This window comes from Dromaius novaehollandiae, chromosome 10 (genome assembly GCF_036370855.1).
Source record: "Dromaius novaehollandiae isolate bDroNov1 chromosome 10, bDroNov1.hap1, whole genome shotgun sequence".
Classification (NCBI taxonomy): Eukaryota; Metazoa; Chordata; class Aves; order Casuariiformes; family Dromaiidae; genus Dromaius; species Dromaius novaehollandiae.
The window spans coordinates 21,904,396-21,920,327 of NC_088107.1; the positions used below are offsets into that span (position 1 = coordinate 21,904,396).

Sequence of the window (15,932 nt, forward strand, 5' to 3'; positions counted from 1 at the left end):
GTAACTATTCCTTTATCACATTAAAGAAAAAGCAGCACCAGTAAACGTTACAAAGCATTAACAAATACCGTTGAATTTCATCAGACATCTTAGCATCCGTTTCCACACCAAATCCAAACCATATCAGCCAGATGCATATCAAAAGCCTTTCACACACTCAAGAGGACAGTGCTTACTGTAAATGTCAGCGTGGGACCAGACATTAAACAGAAAAGCATTGGGGTAGGACTGGAAATATGCTCTGGTTCTAGCAACAAGAACGCTACACATAAAAGGCACCCTAGCTTGTCCTGTCCCACATAGTGGAGCATTCAATACACATTAAATGCTGCTTTGACTAATCTAGGTATCAAATATCTGCAGTACATGAAAACCCTTAGATATAACCCAATATATCACCATCCACTCATTCTATTATACCAAACTCTGTCAGCAATAACATTTATTAAAAAATGTATGTAGTTGCAAAGATAATTTAACAGGTTGAATTAAGTTAACTGCCACTACCATACGAATGTTCTCAGCCAGCCAGACATAGTTTGAGGTGGAAGCCCGTTCTGCAATTTCATTATGGATCTCATTAAAGTTGATGTATTTTTTTTTAACTCCTGCTCCTGGAGTTATCTGCTTACATGAAAATTACAGTTGTCAATTAAAAATAAAATCAAACCTGTAAATCCCATTGCTGGTGAAGAAAGATTTAGGACGAACGTTTTCATGTAAATGACTTTTTAACTACTCCCAGTACCACTGAAAGAACTAGCAACCCATAATCGAACTAGTTCTACAAGCACAAGAAACACCAGCAAAACCTTACTTCTCATTTAGCCCTCAAAGCTAAAACTTAGTGATAGTCAGGACTAGGCACAAATTGGATTGACGTAATTGGTTTTACCCTTCTGATGCTACACTTTCAAATTCTTTTTCATTTCTAACACAACAGCTCCCTGATAACACTATCAGGAAGGCAAAAACACCCACTAGGTCCTCACATCAATTCTGTCCAAAAGGAAAACTTCTTTCCTGGTGTCCCACAGCACCTATTAAAATTGGTTCCTAAGTCTCTTGCTGAATCTCTGCTACAAGATGAAGTTCAGCATGAAACAGTATTTGGATGTAGATAAAAGGTAAAGGAAGAAAAAAAAATCTAATTACCTGCTTTGAGCATCAGCCTTTTCTAGCTTCTCCTGTAGCTGTATCCAGTCAATCAATGCTTTGAAGTCCCTTACATAGTTACCTAGCATCATCAGGACTTCCTGAAAAGCAACATTACATCAACCTTTGTATTTATAGACCCCCTCACCCCCCACAATAAGTGAATGGAAGAGAAAGCAGGCAAGTTACTAGTCTGCAACTCTCTTATGAAACAAAACTTATGAAAATTAAAAACAAGAAAACATCCAAAAATAAAGAAGCCCAAACAGTTTATGTGAGCAAACAAAAACATTTACCCTATCAAAAAACTTTTTCTAAACGTTTTCTAAAAAGTTTCTAAAATGTTTTCTAAAAACTCTGTGAGCACCAATGTCTAAGGACAGAACAGCAAAATTTACCAAAAAAGAGTCCCTAACATACATAGGTATCACTCAGCACTTTTTTTCTGACACAGCTGTTATCCTTTAAAATATGTTGGACATATTTCATCAAATAAGGAAATACCTCTGTAAAACTTGCTGCACGAGTGGGAAACTAAAAATGTATTGCTTACAATTTATCTGTGGAGCAAAGAACACACAAGGTGACACACAGGCTACTGTATCAGACAGACAGAGCTCCCTTCTGGAAAATCTTAGGATCCTTGCATTAGAAAAAAATCTCAGAACCAGCTCTTAAGCCCCTGCAGTTCAGACTGCATCCCTTAGCTCCAGACTTTCAAGCGTGCAAGACTTTCAAAGGATATACGCCTGTGCTGCTCTAGGTTAATGACAGACACATGCTGTCGTCAGGTGAGATTACCAGCATATTAACAAGGCAATTTGTAATTAAAAAGAATCTTACGGGTGATGTTTTGAGAGGCAAAAAGGAGAAAGATCACAACATCAGATTTTGTTTATAAAAAGATCACACTTGACATGAACTTACCAAGAAATAAACAGACTGACCCACCAGATGCAAAGTTTGCATTCACTTCTCTGATTATACATTTTCAGTGAAGTCGCTGATTCTACATTCTTGCCTATGTAACATCACATACCCAGTCCTTAAAACTCTAAAAGCCAGATTATACTTCTGATCATTACAAACTAGTGAATCTGCCACCATTTTAAAAGGTACTTTTGAATAAAATGGAATTGCTTAAAAATTTACCCATTTTTATGTTCATTAATCATTGCAAGCTGCATTCCTGAACACTTTTCATGAGTTTTAAAGTTGGATTGACACATCATCATAGAACAACAGAGCTGGAAGAGACCTCAAGAGGAATGTAGTCCCTTCCGTAACTCCTGCGTTGGATTAAATATACACTGTCAGAAATGATGTGGGCATGCTGGCTTTTTTTTTCCTCCCCCCAAAATTAACTGTCTTGCAGACAGTTCAGAACTTAGAAGCTTATAAATCATGTGTTGGTCTCTAACAAATAAAATTAACTGTTATGAACAGACATATAAAACCACCTTGACTGCACACTATCAGGAAGAAAGTCATAGGTAGAATGACAATGGCTGAACAGCAGAGAACTAAAGGACTTGTTTCCAATATAAATACTCTTAAACTTAATTTTTGAAATTATTCACTACATGCATTGATTTCCAGTTTGGTCAAGTAAGTCAAGTATAAGTGTATTAACTATAGTAAGACCAGATTACATACAGAAACAATTAAAAAATAAAAGATAAACTGGGGTCCTGCAGTCTTCATTCTGACATTATTCCCATTTATTTCACAATAAAGCAGAGCAAAAGGGACAATATGAGTAAACTCTTAGCTTTGCTCCTTGGGAAAACCATAGTTCTCTGACCTCATTGGTGAAGAAAGGTGCAATTACTCACTATGCAGGAAGCCAGGAGATCACTGCTACTCCACGTAAGTACTCAAAAAAACCATTTACTGAATGTGACAAAAAGTGCACAGAACATCACAGCCAACAGGCGTGAGGCACCTTCTCAGCAGAGCTGACCATCACTGGTACAGCAGACTAAGGCAGTTTGGAAGGAATTAGTTCTAGATCCCATCAATCAGAAATGCAAGCACTCATACATGTTCCTTCGAAGATCAGAAAAATTGTACTGAAGATGGTATTCTAGGATGACAACACGCTGAAAATAAAATTCCACAAATGAACGCAGAATTCTATGTAGACTCATGTCAGCTTCAACTGGAGAGTTAAAAATTTAGACACAATTTTCTGGTATCAGGAAAACGACTAAAGATTAAGTGTTGCTGTTTTGCACACTCTTTACTATGCCAAAGCTGCTCCTACCAGTATTAAGGGATTTTATTTTCCCTGTTCAAAGCAAGTAATTAACACCTAGAAATATTTTGGGAACAACTACAAATGAAAGTGTATTGGTTCCTAAGTGTATAGCTACAAATTTAAAAATGTTTTGAAAACAGTAAAGATACTCTACTACAGTGCAGCTAACTGTATTGCCTATTTTTATAACATCATTTCCCATTCGCCCATAGTTTTAATAGAAAAAGAACTTCTAATGTATGCAAAATGCTCTGTGATACATAGTTCTAAGAATGATTATTCCTTTTCTTTAACACAAAGATCAGGTATAAAATTCAGTTTCAGTTTTTACAAACGTAACCTTTCAACTAGTTTTTATGCCAGAACTACAGCATGTGCTGTCTGTTACACAGGAGAAGTCACAAGAAAGTCAAACGCGAGGGAAGCCAAGCAGAATACCACTGCTGATGTAAAAAGTTACTTTTTTGTTTTGAAACGCTCCACAAAAAGCAAACAAAAGTCTTTCTTACAAGGCAGTTGGTTTATAGTGCCAAAATAATTGGTATGGAAAGTCTGCTACAAGAAATGAACAAGTCAAGTAGTTTAGCCAGTTCTTTTTATTTTTTCCAGCTTCCCTAATAAAATTTCAGCTTTCTAATTCAATTCCTGTCCATTTAAGTTAGCCCATACTAAGTTGGGCTGACTGTTATTAACAATAAGGGCATAGAAAGCAAAATTTAATTCTGAATCATTTATTTTTCAAGTCTGGCACTGAGATATCTTCCACCAAAAAAAAAAAAAGAAAAAAAAAGAAAAAAATCAATCTGAATATGAGCTATATATCTGAAGCTAGCTGGCACAGAAAAAAAATACAATAAATGGCTTAACCTATTTTAAGGAATGTTTAGCTACACATTATCAGAAATGATCAGAGCAGACCCATGCAGCTGTAATCGGAGTCGTGTTTTACGAACAAGGAATACAAACAAGACAAGCAGCTGGAGCGGCCCCATATTCACTGATGCACATCTTTCTCCTTAAAGCCATGAGGGCCATTTTGTCAAGCAGGATGAAGCAGAACAAAAGTGGCTCTGAAAGCGCCACTACAGCCGTCCAGATAACTACATATAGATGTACAGCTAAAATTACCAATTAGTTTACCAATTGGCTGCAACGGATTCGATTGGTTTGTAATTAATTCTAGTTACTGGCGCATAGAGCAGGCCGGTTGGCGCCATCCCTTTGTCCCGCTGACACACAATCCCGGCGCTCGGGGCTCTGGGGTCCTGGACATCGATACAGCTCGCTAGCTCACCTACGGTACGGCGGGTAGCAGATATACCCTGCGGTGCTGAAGCAGGGGAAACTTGTACCACTTGAGAAGGTGCTGACAAAAAGGAACCTTTATGGGGGAGACTACTGCTGCACTAGAGTCAAAACAATTTTAAATCCCATTATTTTTCAAGGTCATATATATCCCATACGATTTTCAAAGAGCCAGTTCAAACTGAAAAAGTAAGCAATACTGTGAGAAAACAACGCTTAAAGGAAAATCAGTGACACAAAACCAGAAACACTCACAATGCAGCTCCTGTTTCTTTCCTCCCTCCAGCATTTGGATCGATAATCTGCCTGCACTTTAAAAAGCTCTCATGCTTTTTCTTTTCTCCAGGTCTGAATCATTACTTTGATTTCTAAGTATGTATTTATCAAAGTTGTACTTCTTGCCTCTTCATTTGGGTGATCACATTAATATCTTTCCAATCAGCAAGGATCTCAGAGCAGAATCACTCCCTGCATCAGAACAATCCTACAGCCCTGAATCAGAATGATCTTGGACTTGGGTCCTTGGTAGGTCGATTATAATCTTCCAAAAAAGAGAAGTTCACTTTGTTTGGAGATCACATAACAGCCCTGAAAAGTCATCATCTCCATTTATTCTCCCATTCTCAAATAAGGAGGGAGAGGAAAGGGAGGGAGAAAAGAGAGAAGCATGGAAAGTGTAGGACATTAAGGTTACTGTGATTCAAAATAGTAGAGGATGTCAGAAAAATTAACTCAGTCACCACATCTGTACTTCAGCTTATGCTCAAGACTAGAAATGTATGTTTTCTTTTACAAACTACGCATAGTTTTTACTTTTTAAATTATCTATAATGAATAATTTGCATTATATATTTATCAGAGTAATCTCCATTTTAATGTGCTGGAGTACTTTTGTTCTGTACTCCAGTACAAAAAAATGGGCAATGTTAGTACTTTCTTTCAATTTATATTTTTAAAGTTAATCAGGTGTTTGCTTTAGTTATTTCACATAAAAATTGCTCCCAAAATTTCCTTACAAACACTTAAAATCAATTCTGGCATTAGGAATCTTGCTTGTTAAACACAGATGATTGTAAAAGCAGTTCTTACAGCTTTGGGAGAGGACGTAAAGCCCTCCAGCCAAAGGACTATCATCATCTGCCATGTACTGAAGTTGGTATAACCATAACATACTCTAAAACAGGTTGATTGGGACTGCAGAGAGGAAGAAAAATCACCAGTAACTGAAGTTCTCTCAATCGGTATGCCTTTATAAATCCTCTTACAGTGGCCTTGCAGAAGCCACTAAGCAGTAAAGGTGGTAGTAAAGCTGTACGCATAGACTCTTAGATCCAAACGTTTAATGTGTCATACCTGATCTCAGTTTATTCCTCATTAATTCACTTATAACATGACAGCCATAACCTGCTACCTGCCAAGAACGTGTTCCTGAGAAATGACACAGCAAAGCAAGTTTTCTCTGTAAGAATTAATGCAACAATTGGGGGAAACATGCAGGGACTTCTAAAAAAGCACACAATTTAATTAGGCAGAAACAGTGTGCATGATGCGAACGACGGAGAGGCAGACACAGGATCATCCAGACTGCCAACGGGAAGAGATGCTAGCTTTTTAGACCAGATGACCATTCTGAAAGATCTCAGCCACTTCCACCTGTGAGACTGCACACCCAGTCGTTACCCCACCTTTCTGCCCTTCACTCTTAACTTCACTGATTTTGATTCATCTGCAGAAGATGAAGATGACAAAGAAAATGTAAACGCCCAAAGAGAGGCAGGATGAATGCTCACAACAAGAGAGAGATGGTAGACACGCAGTGCCAGAATACAGCCACAGGATATTTATTCAGAAAGAGACATGTACTCCCCCTGAATCACTCCACATGCAGAAACAGGTATCTTTTGCAAGTGAGTGCTAAGTGGCAGCCAGACTTACACTTCTGACATATTCCAAGGGCAGAGTTAGAGTTTTTCAAACAATTCGAAAGTGCTTCAGAATATACGCTCCATAAACCTACACTGAGCTACTTAGGCTTTCAGAGCAACCTCAGAATCACCTTGTTTTTACTGAATAAAATGAAAAGAGATTCAACCACACAGCATACAGCTCCTTCCCTTTCCTGCCTGCTGAAAATCTCCTTTCTAACAGGAGGAAAATATTCTTCTAGGGGTTCAGAGAGCAAGGACATCAGAATAGAGGCCTGTGTTGAAACACTAAAATACTTCATAACCCCTACTGGGATACCTTTCCTAGGATTTGCAGCACTATGAGAAAAAAAAAAACACGACATTCACATTTAACACCATTTCCCCCAAAAAAATCGTCTAACGCTCATTCTGCATTTTTTTCCTCCCTAGAACAAGGCACTTTAAGCATCTGTGAAACTGAAAAGTGTGTGTGTGTGAGGGGAGAGACAAAAAACAAAACTTATCCTCCAAAAAGCAAAGTGGACAGAGCTGAACTGCCTCTTAACAGCGTAAATGGGGTCAAAATCCTGCTCAAATAAACTTGACTATTATACTGAATCACCATAAATTACCTCTTCATTGAGTTAGAACAGAAAAAGCTTGGCTTTTCTGCCATCGGCTTTAACACATTTAGAAACAATTTTATTTTCTTGGCTGTCTTCAGGAACAGTAATCAGCCTGGAAGGCCGCGGACCCCAGCCTGCCCGCATAGATTGAAATCGTTAGAATTAGCATATCCTGAACCAAAAGCAGCCCTCACAAGGGCTCAGCAAGGGACCCTAATGAAGTAAGTTCCTCTCTCCTTCAGGGAGGCCTTCAATCAACTAAAATTATGGTAAATCATTCACAGATATCGTCCTGACTGGAAGGCCTGAAAAAAACCTAAAGTTGTTTCAGCTGCTTTCTTCACATACCACCACCACGCCGCATGTCAAGTTGTTCGAGGAAAAGGCCTCACCCATCTTTTTCGGGTGTCTTGTGCTCTCTTGGAGAACCAGAGCAACAGAACTTCGTTACTGACTTTTCCGTTTTATAAGAGGGAATAACAATCTCGAGCAGAATGAAGTTGTTTTCACTGAACCATACTCAAGGTAGACTGATCTAGAAATGCAAGCATCACAACCAAGAAGAGAAACTACCCTTGTCAAAATCCTGTAGAAAAATACCAGTAAGTAGTGCTAGGTGGAAATACAAAAGCTCGTTTGAGTACTTAGTAATGCCAAACAGAAATCTAAAAGGAATATATAACTGAATTTTCCATATCAGAATTCAGCTTTTTTGGAACAGAAAAAAAAACAAAAAACCCAGCTGAAGCCATTAATTCATCTTAGGAAGAAAAAAACCCAGTGCATTAAATTTTGAGTAGTTTGAGATTCTTCTAGGCATAATGTTTCCTTGGCTGTTGGATCCAGTTTCTGAAACTCTTACCAATAAGAAAACACTTGCGTGCGCGTGCATGCACAAGTGGTTTGTTTTCTGGAAACTTCTCTCTCCTAAGCCAGTTGCTGAGACACCTGAGGATCACGAAGCAATCACAGTAGAAGACCCATATCTCTGTTGCATTAACCAAAGTTGGATACTGAATCTGCCTTCCTCCATCCCCAAATAATTTTGAGCTTATTTCCTTTTGGGATACAGAAAGAGAGGTAAGGGATCCTTGGCATTACTAATTCTCTCCTGCCTAAGCTTCCATCCAAAACTAGAAAATACTAGGTGATAAAACACTCATTTAAATATTACCCACCTGGAAACTTAGCTAACATACAAAATATCCATACAACTCACAATTTGACATGTTCAGGTTATAGTCTAATCTATTAGAATAAATCTAATTCTGTCTATTACCACTGGACAGACTGATTTATATATAGTAAGATGATACTTAAACTTGACCTCCCCTTTCTTTTAGAAATAATTCAACTATTTTCATTTTATCTTTATATACAAAGCATCAAAGCCATATCATTATATATATTTATGGGTTGAGAGTTCTCAATTCCATATCAATAGCAAAATACTACTTTCAACAGTGCCCAAAGCTGAGAGAAAATATACACAACCACCGATCTTCTTGCACACATTTCCAGTGTTTGTATCCTTACCACAACCCTTTCATCTGCAGTTTCAACCACAACCAGCCACTAGAGCCCTATCGGATTTGGAAGTATAAAACATTGTCTTCAGTGACAATGTAATCAATAAAACTATACCTGCTTGTAAGACTACACGAGAGCAAAAAGTGCAAAATCAAAAATAAACATTTTTAAACTAGGTTAATCCAAATGTCTTCTATACCAGAGGTCATGTTTCATTTTTTCAGAGGTCTTCTTTTAATATGATCTTTACAAAACTAAAAAGTTTTAAACAGAACAGTGCGTATCTGTAGGTTTGAAGAGATGTAATTTAAAGAGATGAAGTGTAAATTAAATAAGCTTTTCATAACAAACTAATTTTAATAAGGAGAATTTTTCAGAGTTCCGCTTAAAAAAAACAAAGAAGAAAACGATTAACAAATTTAACCATTTTGCATCCTTATTTAATATTGTTTTACACACATATCCAGTACCAAAAACATAAATGATACTTCATGGAAAGAGCTAACAAGATACTCTCTATTAATCCAGTTTGAAAAGTAAACAGAAAAACCCAGCAACGTGGGATTCTTCTCATTTCACAAAATCCTTTTAGTTCTTTTTGTATGGCAAAAATATAATCCATGTTCAAATCTGATTGCCCATTTGTACATTTTATAATGTTTTAACCAATAAATACTTTTCTATATAAAAAAATTCTCAAAAAGACCTCAAAAGTGAAGCTAATCCATTCTAATTTTTAGCATGAGCTTTATATAAGAGTTCGTTATAAATGGAATTTTCATCTGAAAATTAAAATATTGAGAAGACCAGTATTGCAGTACATAAAAACGGAAAAAAGCCTACAGAATTAGCTGAACTCTTCCTTCCCATAGAGGAATAAAAAAAACACAACCAAAAGAACCCCAACTGGTTCTGCAAACTGGATTTAGTGGACCCTGGTTTCCCACCCATCTCTTTTCTGGCACCAGAGACACCAGTAAAGACATGCACTTCAATTAAACTTAAAAAAAACTACAAAACACATCTACAATACTGATGTATTGCCCATAATGGCAAAGCTAGGGAGATGCCTAGACTGCACAGAATTCATAACGAGAGGGGGAAAAAAAGAAGGAAAAAAAAACCCCAAACCACACACACCCTTTGCGCCCTCCCCATCGCGAATCATTCAAAGGACTTGGGTAGTCCCTGGAGTCACACGCAGAACCCAGCAGTCTTTCCCTGCAACAGTGGAAACCTAACCTGGCACGAGACAGGGATTCTAGACTCTTTCCATTGCTTCAGCCCTTTTAAAAAGCAAGAAAGGGCAGGACCAGAAATAGGGACCTCAAAAAAAAAAAAAAAAAAAAAAAAATCAATAGAAAGTATGAAACCTGGTGCTTGAAAATAGCATGACAGCAATATATATAGGACAACCAAAGCCAAGGCAATAAAACAATCTTGTTTTAGATAAGCAAATGATGATTATTTACCTAACTTAGGCTATTCTTTAGGTAGAAAGTGGGCCTCCTACTAAGCTAGGTGAATTCTTCAAACAATGTCACACAAGTGCTTCTTACGAAATATTGTTTGCCCACTGAATTCTGAGACTAGATCAAGATTTTCACTTATAAAGTCATAAAAGGTTGAGGTACAAGAGTGAACTATATCTAACTGAGGTACAAGAGTGGTCTAGATCTAATGCAGTATGAAAGGTGCACTCAGACAAGACATTTCAATTTATGGAGGACAGCAAACACTGGCCTTTCCGAGAAGAGACAGGAACAGTGGTGAGGAAGACCCGCAGCTTCCACAAAGAACTGTTGTTCGTATTTTATCACCAAAATTCAATCAAAAATTAAAATATACCTACATGCTAATGACAAGTTTGATCATCCTGTAATTCAAGCCTACACATGCATTACCAAAATGTTGTATGCCCAAAGGTTATGTAAAACACTAACTTCAAAAGACAGAAGCTAAAATATTCTACTGTAAGTGATTAGCTAAAATACATTCATAATTTCACCTTTGGTAGAAATTGGACGGTATTTGTCAAAAAAAATCGCTATGCTAATAAACACCCCAAAATAAATAAAAAATGCTAATAGAGTTGATAAAGGTAAAATATTTAGAGTTTAAAATAGTTGGCAAGATTCTGCTATTCTAGACTTCATAGCTAGCTTACAGAAATCTGAGTAACTTAATAAAAGAGTATCAATCATCATTTAACAGTATCCTTTAAAAGTAAATCTCAAACAAGACACCTCAGCACAAATACATATCCCACTAGCCAGGTAAGTAAGGCACTTTTTCGTGCTGACAGAAAAAGTCTTTTAAAAAATAAAAGCAACGTGAATATTAAAGAAGTTCTACAGAACATGATATAGGACTCTCTTGTTTACTTATTTTTGTTTTTTTCCACTTCTGATTTACAAACAAGTAATCTGATACACAAAGACATCATTGTCAACAGTCTACTAAAATGAAGATTTTTTCACTTAGGCTATGCAATATTGCCATCTGAGCTCAGATCAAGTAGCATGATTAAAATGCTGAATGATATCTAAGCTCCAAAAATATATGATAATGATACAAATACGCTTCTGTTCTTCCAGTCACAAAAGTTTAAAAATGGTAATCTAATTACAATGCAAGGCAGACTGATTTTCTTAAAACAAAAAATTCTTCACAGAAGTTTCCTGAGCAGGAAGACAGTTCAGTAACAAAATGTTACATTGTGTTAGACCAACCCACGATCTGGAAGCCTCTAGCTACTGTTCAGTTTTCAAACCTGCTTTCAATGAAATGTATTTGTACGCTAATCTCAAAGTCAATTTGGCTGTGTCTGATTACAGCAGAAAACTAGATACATATGATAAGAAAAAAAGTTTACTTAAATTGATATATATAATTTTTTACAGTGATTAGATAATCATTTCCAGAGTGTGTTGAGTTTTCAGCCATATTTAATATGAGAACAGAAGTTGTAGCTTTAACATTTCTTTAAAAATATACTGTTCTGGTGTCTTTCAGTGCTTGAATAAATTCTATTTCTAAAAATGAAGTGATTTTTATTAAACAACAATGGTCTTTCTATGGATCCACTAGAAAATCACCACAGTTTGTGCATCTGTTTTACATCTTATTAAAACCCAGGTTATCTAAAATTAGGAAAAACGCCTTACAGTGACATCCCACCCAGACATTGTTTATGCCTGACCATCATTCACTTTCTTACCACCATAGAGTAAATTAGAAGAGTGATAACTATCACTGGAAAAAGGAGCAATGTATAATTAAGACATTTAACAGGAAGCTGAAGAATGTGAAAAAGACTGAATCTCAACAGTGCCACCTACAGTAAGGAATATTACCTGAAAAAAAACTATTAAAAAAATGGATGTTTGGTTACAAAATAAGATCAGAACTTGAAAAACAAAAATTAATTTAATCAAATAACTGAGATCTAATAGCATTTTATATATTACTGTGTTTTATATACTTCAAAATTAGTCGATGCCTAAGACGAAAGCATCTTACATCTGAATAAATACGCCATCATTTTTCCTACTACAGGCCTCCACTAAATACAAAACAAAGTGATGTATTTCTGAGGTTCCAATTGCTCATTTGGCTTTAAAAAAAAAAAAAAACAGGGAAAAAACAGCAATAAGAGTCATGTGACAACAGGAGGAGAACAGCTGAAGTCTTACCTTGCATTCTACCACACTCTGATCCGATTCACATGTAACATAGATTTCATCAACTGCCCGTCTAAGGTTGTCAAAAAGAAATGCCCAGTATCGAGCTCGCAGATCAATTTTTCGAGGCTGCCTTGTTTTTGTTGGGCTTTTGTCAAAGTTTTTATCTCCAGCTGCTGCTGATGTCAATTTGCAGTCTATGGTAGCACTCTGAAGAAACAAGATACAAGGGAGCATGAAAACAACAGACATGCGGTAAGGGGTTGGGCTTCTGTGCAACACACATTTTTTTCAACATATTTAAACATTTTTAAACAAAACATTCTTCAATGAAGACTCCATCATCCTATTGACCTGAGTTTTTCAAAACACACTTTCTCACCTTAAACAAATGGGGCAGATTTGTAGAAGTAGCTTCTGTTTCTTGGACATTTCTAACCCCATATTTGCACTGCACAACAGCACAAGATATTCTGCCTTTTATGCACATTGGAAAGTTACCTTTTCCAATTACATATCCCACATTACTTATTCTGACAAGTATGTACATCCAGAGATGAAAATAATGTTTTGCTAATAACCACACCAGCAACATTCCATCACAGTTAAATGCTATTACCAAGACGTTACATACAACTTTGTCATTTTTAAACTCTTCTACTAATATATGAGCATTAATGTCAGCGAAACGCTGATGTGGTTAGCCCTTTGATGGATGTTTTATTGCTCCACTGTACAGAATATGCCAGCAAGTGCTAAATTAGTGACAAAAGGAAGCTTTCATACTTCAAGAGACTACTACAGATGTCCACTGACACTGTTAACACTGCAAGCTCAATTCAACCCAAGGCAAGTGCTATGCCACTGAATCAAGCTTCTCCTACTTATGCCAAGTTTGAAATTGTCCTTGTGTTGTTTTGACTAACTTGCAACTTAACAGCATTAACTATAACAAACCTGGTGTTTCATTTTCAATGTTGATAGGCAGACTAACTGATCTAGTACTTCTTTTCTACACAGCAGCAGAGGAGCATCTATCTATATGCTAAATCTGATGGGAGCAGAGGCAGAACATGCAGCTGTCCTCATGAATGCTGGCTTGGAGAAGAACCATTTCACACCTGCTTGGAAGTACTGTTCAGGCCACTCCAGGGTTGCGCATCTGTTGACCTTGTGTGTTCAGCATAGTCCGTCACACAGGGACTGTTCTTCCTTGACAGATCTGTACTGTCAGTTATCGACGCAGGATATTCCAAAGGATTCTGAAACACGTCTACTTGGCTGAAAATGCCAAGTAAGAACGTGGCCCAAGGGCACTAAGCTTATCAAACTTGAAATTCTCTCCCACAACAAAAAACAGACAGAAAAATCCTGCTATTGGGCCAGCCTTCTACAAGCTTCTGCGTTCCCTGAGAGCCAGGTGAAGAAGCACCTCCCGTAAAGTCATGAGTAATTCCCAACTGTGTGCCATTTTGTTATGTAGGTATTAATTATACGCTACTACAGACTGGGGTTTCTTTTGTGCAGGAAAATATCTACATAAAATTAGAATGTCAGGGCAAATTTAACTCCTATTTAACAGTTGTAAAAATAAACTGCAACTGAAGTCCAAGAGAAATCTTTTCAGTATTAAATGAATTATAACTAACAATAAAACAAACAGATTGGGCTCTGCAGTATCTGAAATCCGAACAATGTAATGTTACTCTAGTTTCCATACAGGAAACACATGAAATTCCTTAAAGTGATTATAAGTAATAGAAGCTATTTAGCCATGCTGAAAGATATAGAAAAAGTTAGAGAATTATACAGAAAGAAAAAGACACATCTTTTTTTAAAACCTTATGAAAAAGTTAACTGGAAAATTGTTCTAGTACAACATGGGGATGCAGCAGTCATGGTGTTGAATAAAAGACAGCAGTGAGTAAAGAAATATCACACTGAGTGCTGTCCAAGAGAAACTAAAGGGTCTTCGGTAGGTGTTTACATACCGAAACGCTTTAGTGCATGTTTTTCCACATCAGTTAGAAAAACAGGCGTTCTAGCTCAGAAGCCTACACTAAATGATACTGCAGAACAATCAGCAATGAAAGACAGCTTTAAACTGAGAGCAAAACAAACTGGTCAGTCTCGTTAGCCATACACAATAAAATGCAATAAGGCAGCAATATTAATTTTAACAGCATTTTTAGTGCACCTTTTACTCATAGGTCCACTGCGGCACAGATCTCCAGAAAATGATGTTACATGAACTAGAGTACATCTGTAAGGATTACTACAAAATTCCATTCTAAAAACTCTAGTTTTTGTGATTGCATAAAAATGATCAAAACCGACATTGCACCAGGCAGTACACAGAGTTTATAATTACAATATCTCATCACTAACCAGAATACTGTAAATAGCATAATGATTCAAGCCTTACTGTGCTTCATGGAAAAAGCTGGAAAACACTTTATGTATCAATGAAGGTTCATTAAAGGAGAGCTACAATAATTCCTTTATGATGACACTTATAGAAAAGAGACTCAAAGCCTGTACAAAGTCAGAGATTTTTCTCATTCTTTTAAGGCGGCCTTTGTTTTTTGTATTCCTCTTGGCTTCCAACAAATTGTGCCTAAACTACAGAATTACCCTGTATGTTTGAAAAATAAGTAAATTCATATTTCTCATGCTCAAATTACAAAGTGAGAAAGTAGGCAATAACCAAATGATTTTTCAATTACTGTTTTTATGAGTATAAATGTCTTCCTTTTCTAGAAAGTTTTAAGGATCATATTTAATAAACTCGTACCATACACACAGCTACCCATTAGAAGGGAACTGATATGATGATACCCTGATACGCAGATAGAACCTGCCAAATTGTTTAGTAAATACCAGAGCTCTGGGGGAGTTTCCGTTTCTTTTGTAGCCTTTTCCCCTGTCTGTCTCTAGTCTGTTTTTTCCCCTCAGAGCTCTGACTACCTGTACTGCAAGATTATAACATAAGGCATTAAACACAGTCAGTTCCACTTCGTAATTGAGGAGGTAGGTTTAAACAGTGCTGTCAAAATGGTTATGCCCTCATCAGAGTTTGTGTTCACATTCTCTTTTTTCAGCAAGAAAGGTAGGAATGGGAACCTGATTTACTACAGTACTTACTATTGTACTAACTTCTCTGCTACCCTTATGCGCATCTCAAAATGTCTAAAGTGTACCTCACATGTACCCCAGCTAAGACAGGCACAAGTGACATGTTCAGGAAAGATGTATGTCATGAACCATCAATGAACAAGAATGTCAGAAGGGTTTCATATGTCAGAATGTCTTATATTTTTTCTTCTGTGATATAAGAGAGTCATCTGTTAAAGAACAGATTGGAAGAAAGATGCTCCTGGGCTGACACCTTGTATATAAACCTTTAAAGCAAAGTGGCTAATTTACAGCTCCTTTAAAATACAGTTTATGATGGTGGAAAAAAATG

General features: G+C 36.8%; 1 protein-coding gene across 6 annotated transcripts in view; it reads right to left on the bottom strand.

Moving 5' to 3' along the window:
- SCAPER (S-phase cyclin A associated protein in the ER) overlaps positions 1 to 15,932 on the bottom strand; it is a 193,762-nt gene that overhangs the window by 154,509 nt on the left and 23,321 nt on the right. For all 6 annotated transcript variants that reach the window (XM_064517566.1, XM_064517565.1, XM_064517564.1 and 3 more), the window contains exons 5-6: positions 12,479 to 12,676; positions 1,156 to 1,256 (exon numbers count right to left, since the gene is read on the bottom strand). In XM_064517566.1, coding sequence (XP_064373636.1) covers positions 1,156 to 1,256; positions 12,479 to 12,676 — 299 coding nt within the window. The remainder of the gene's footprint in view (positions 1 to 1,155; positions 1,257 to 12,478; positions 12,677 to 15,932) is intronic.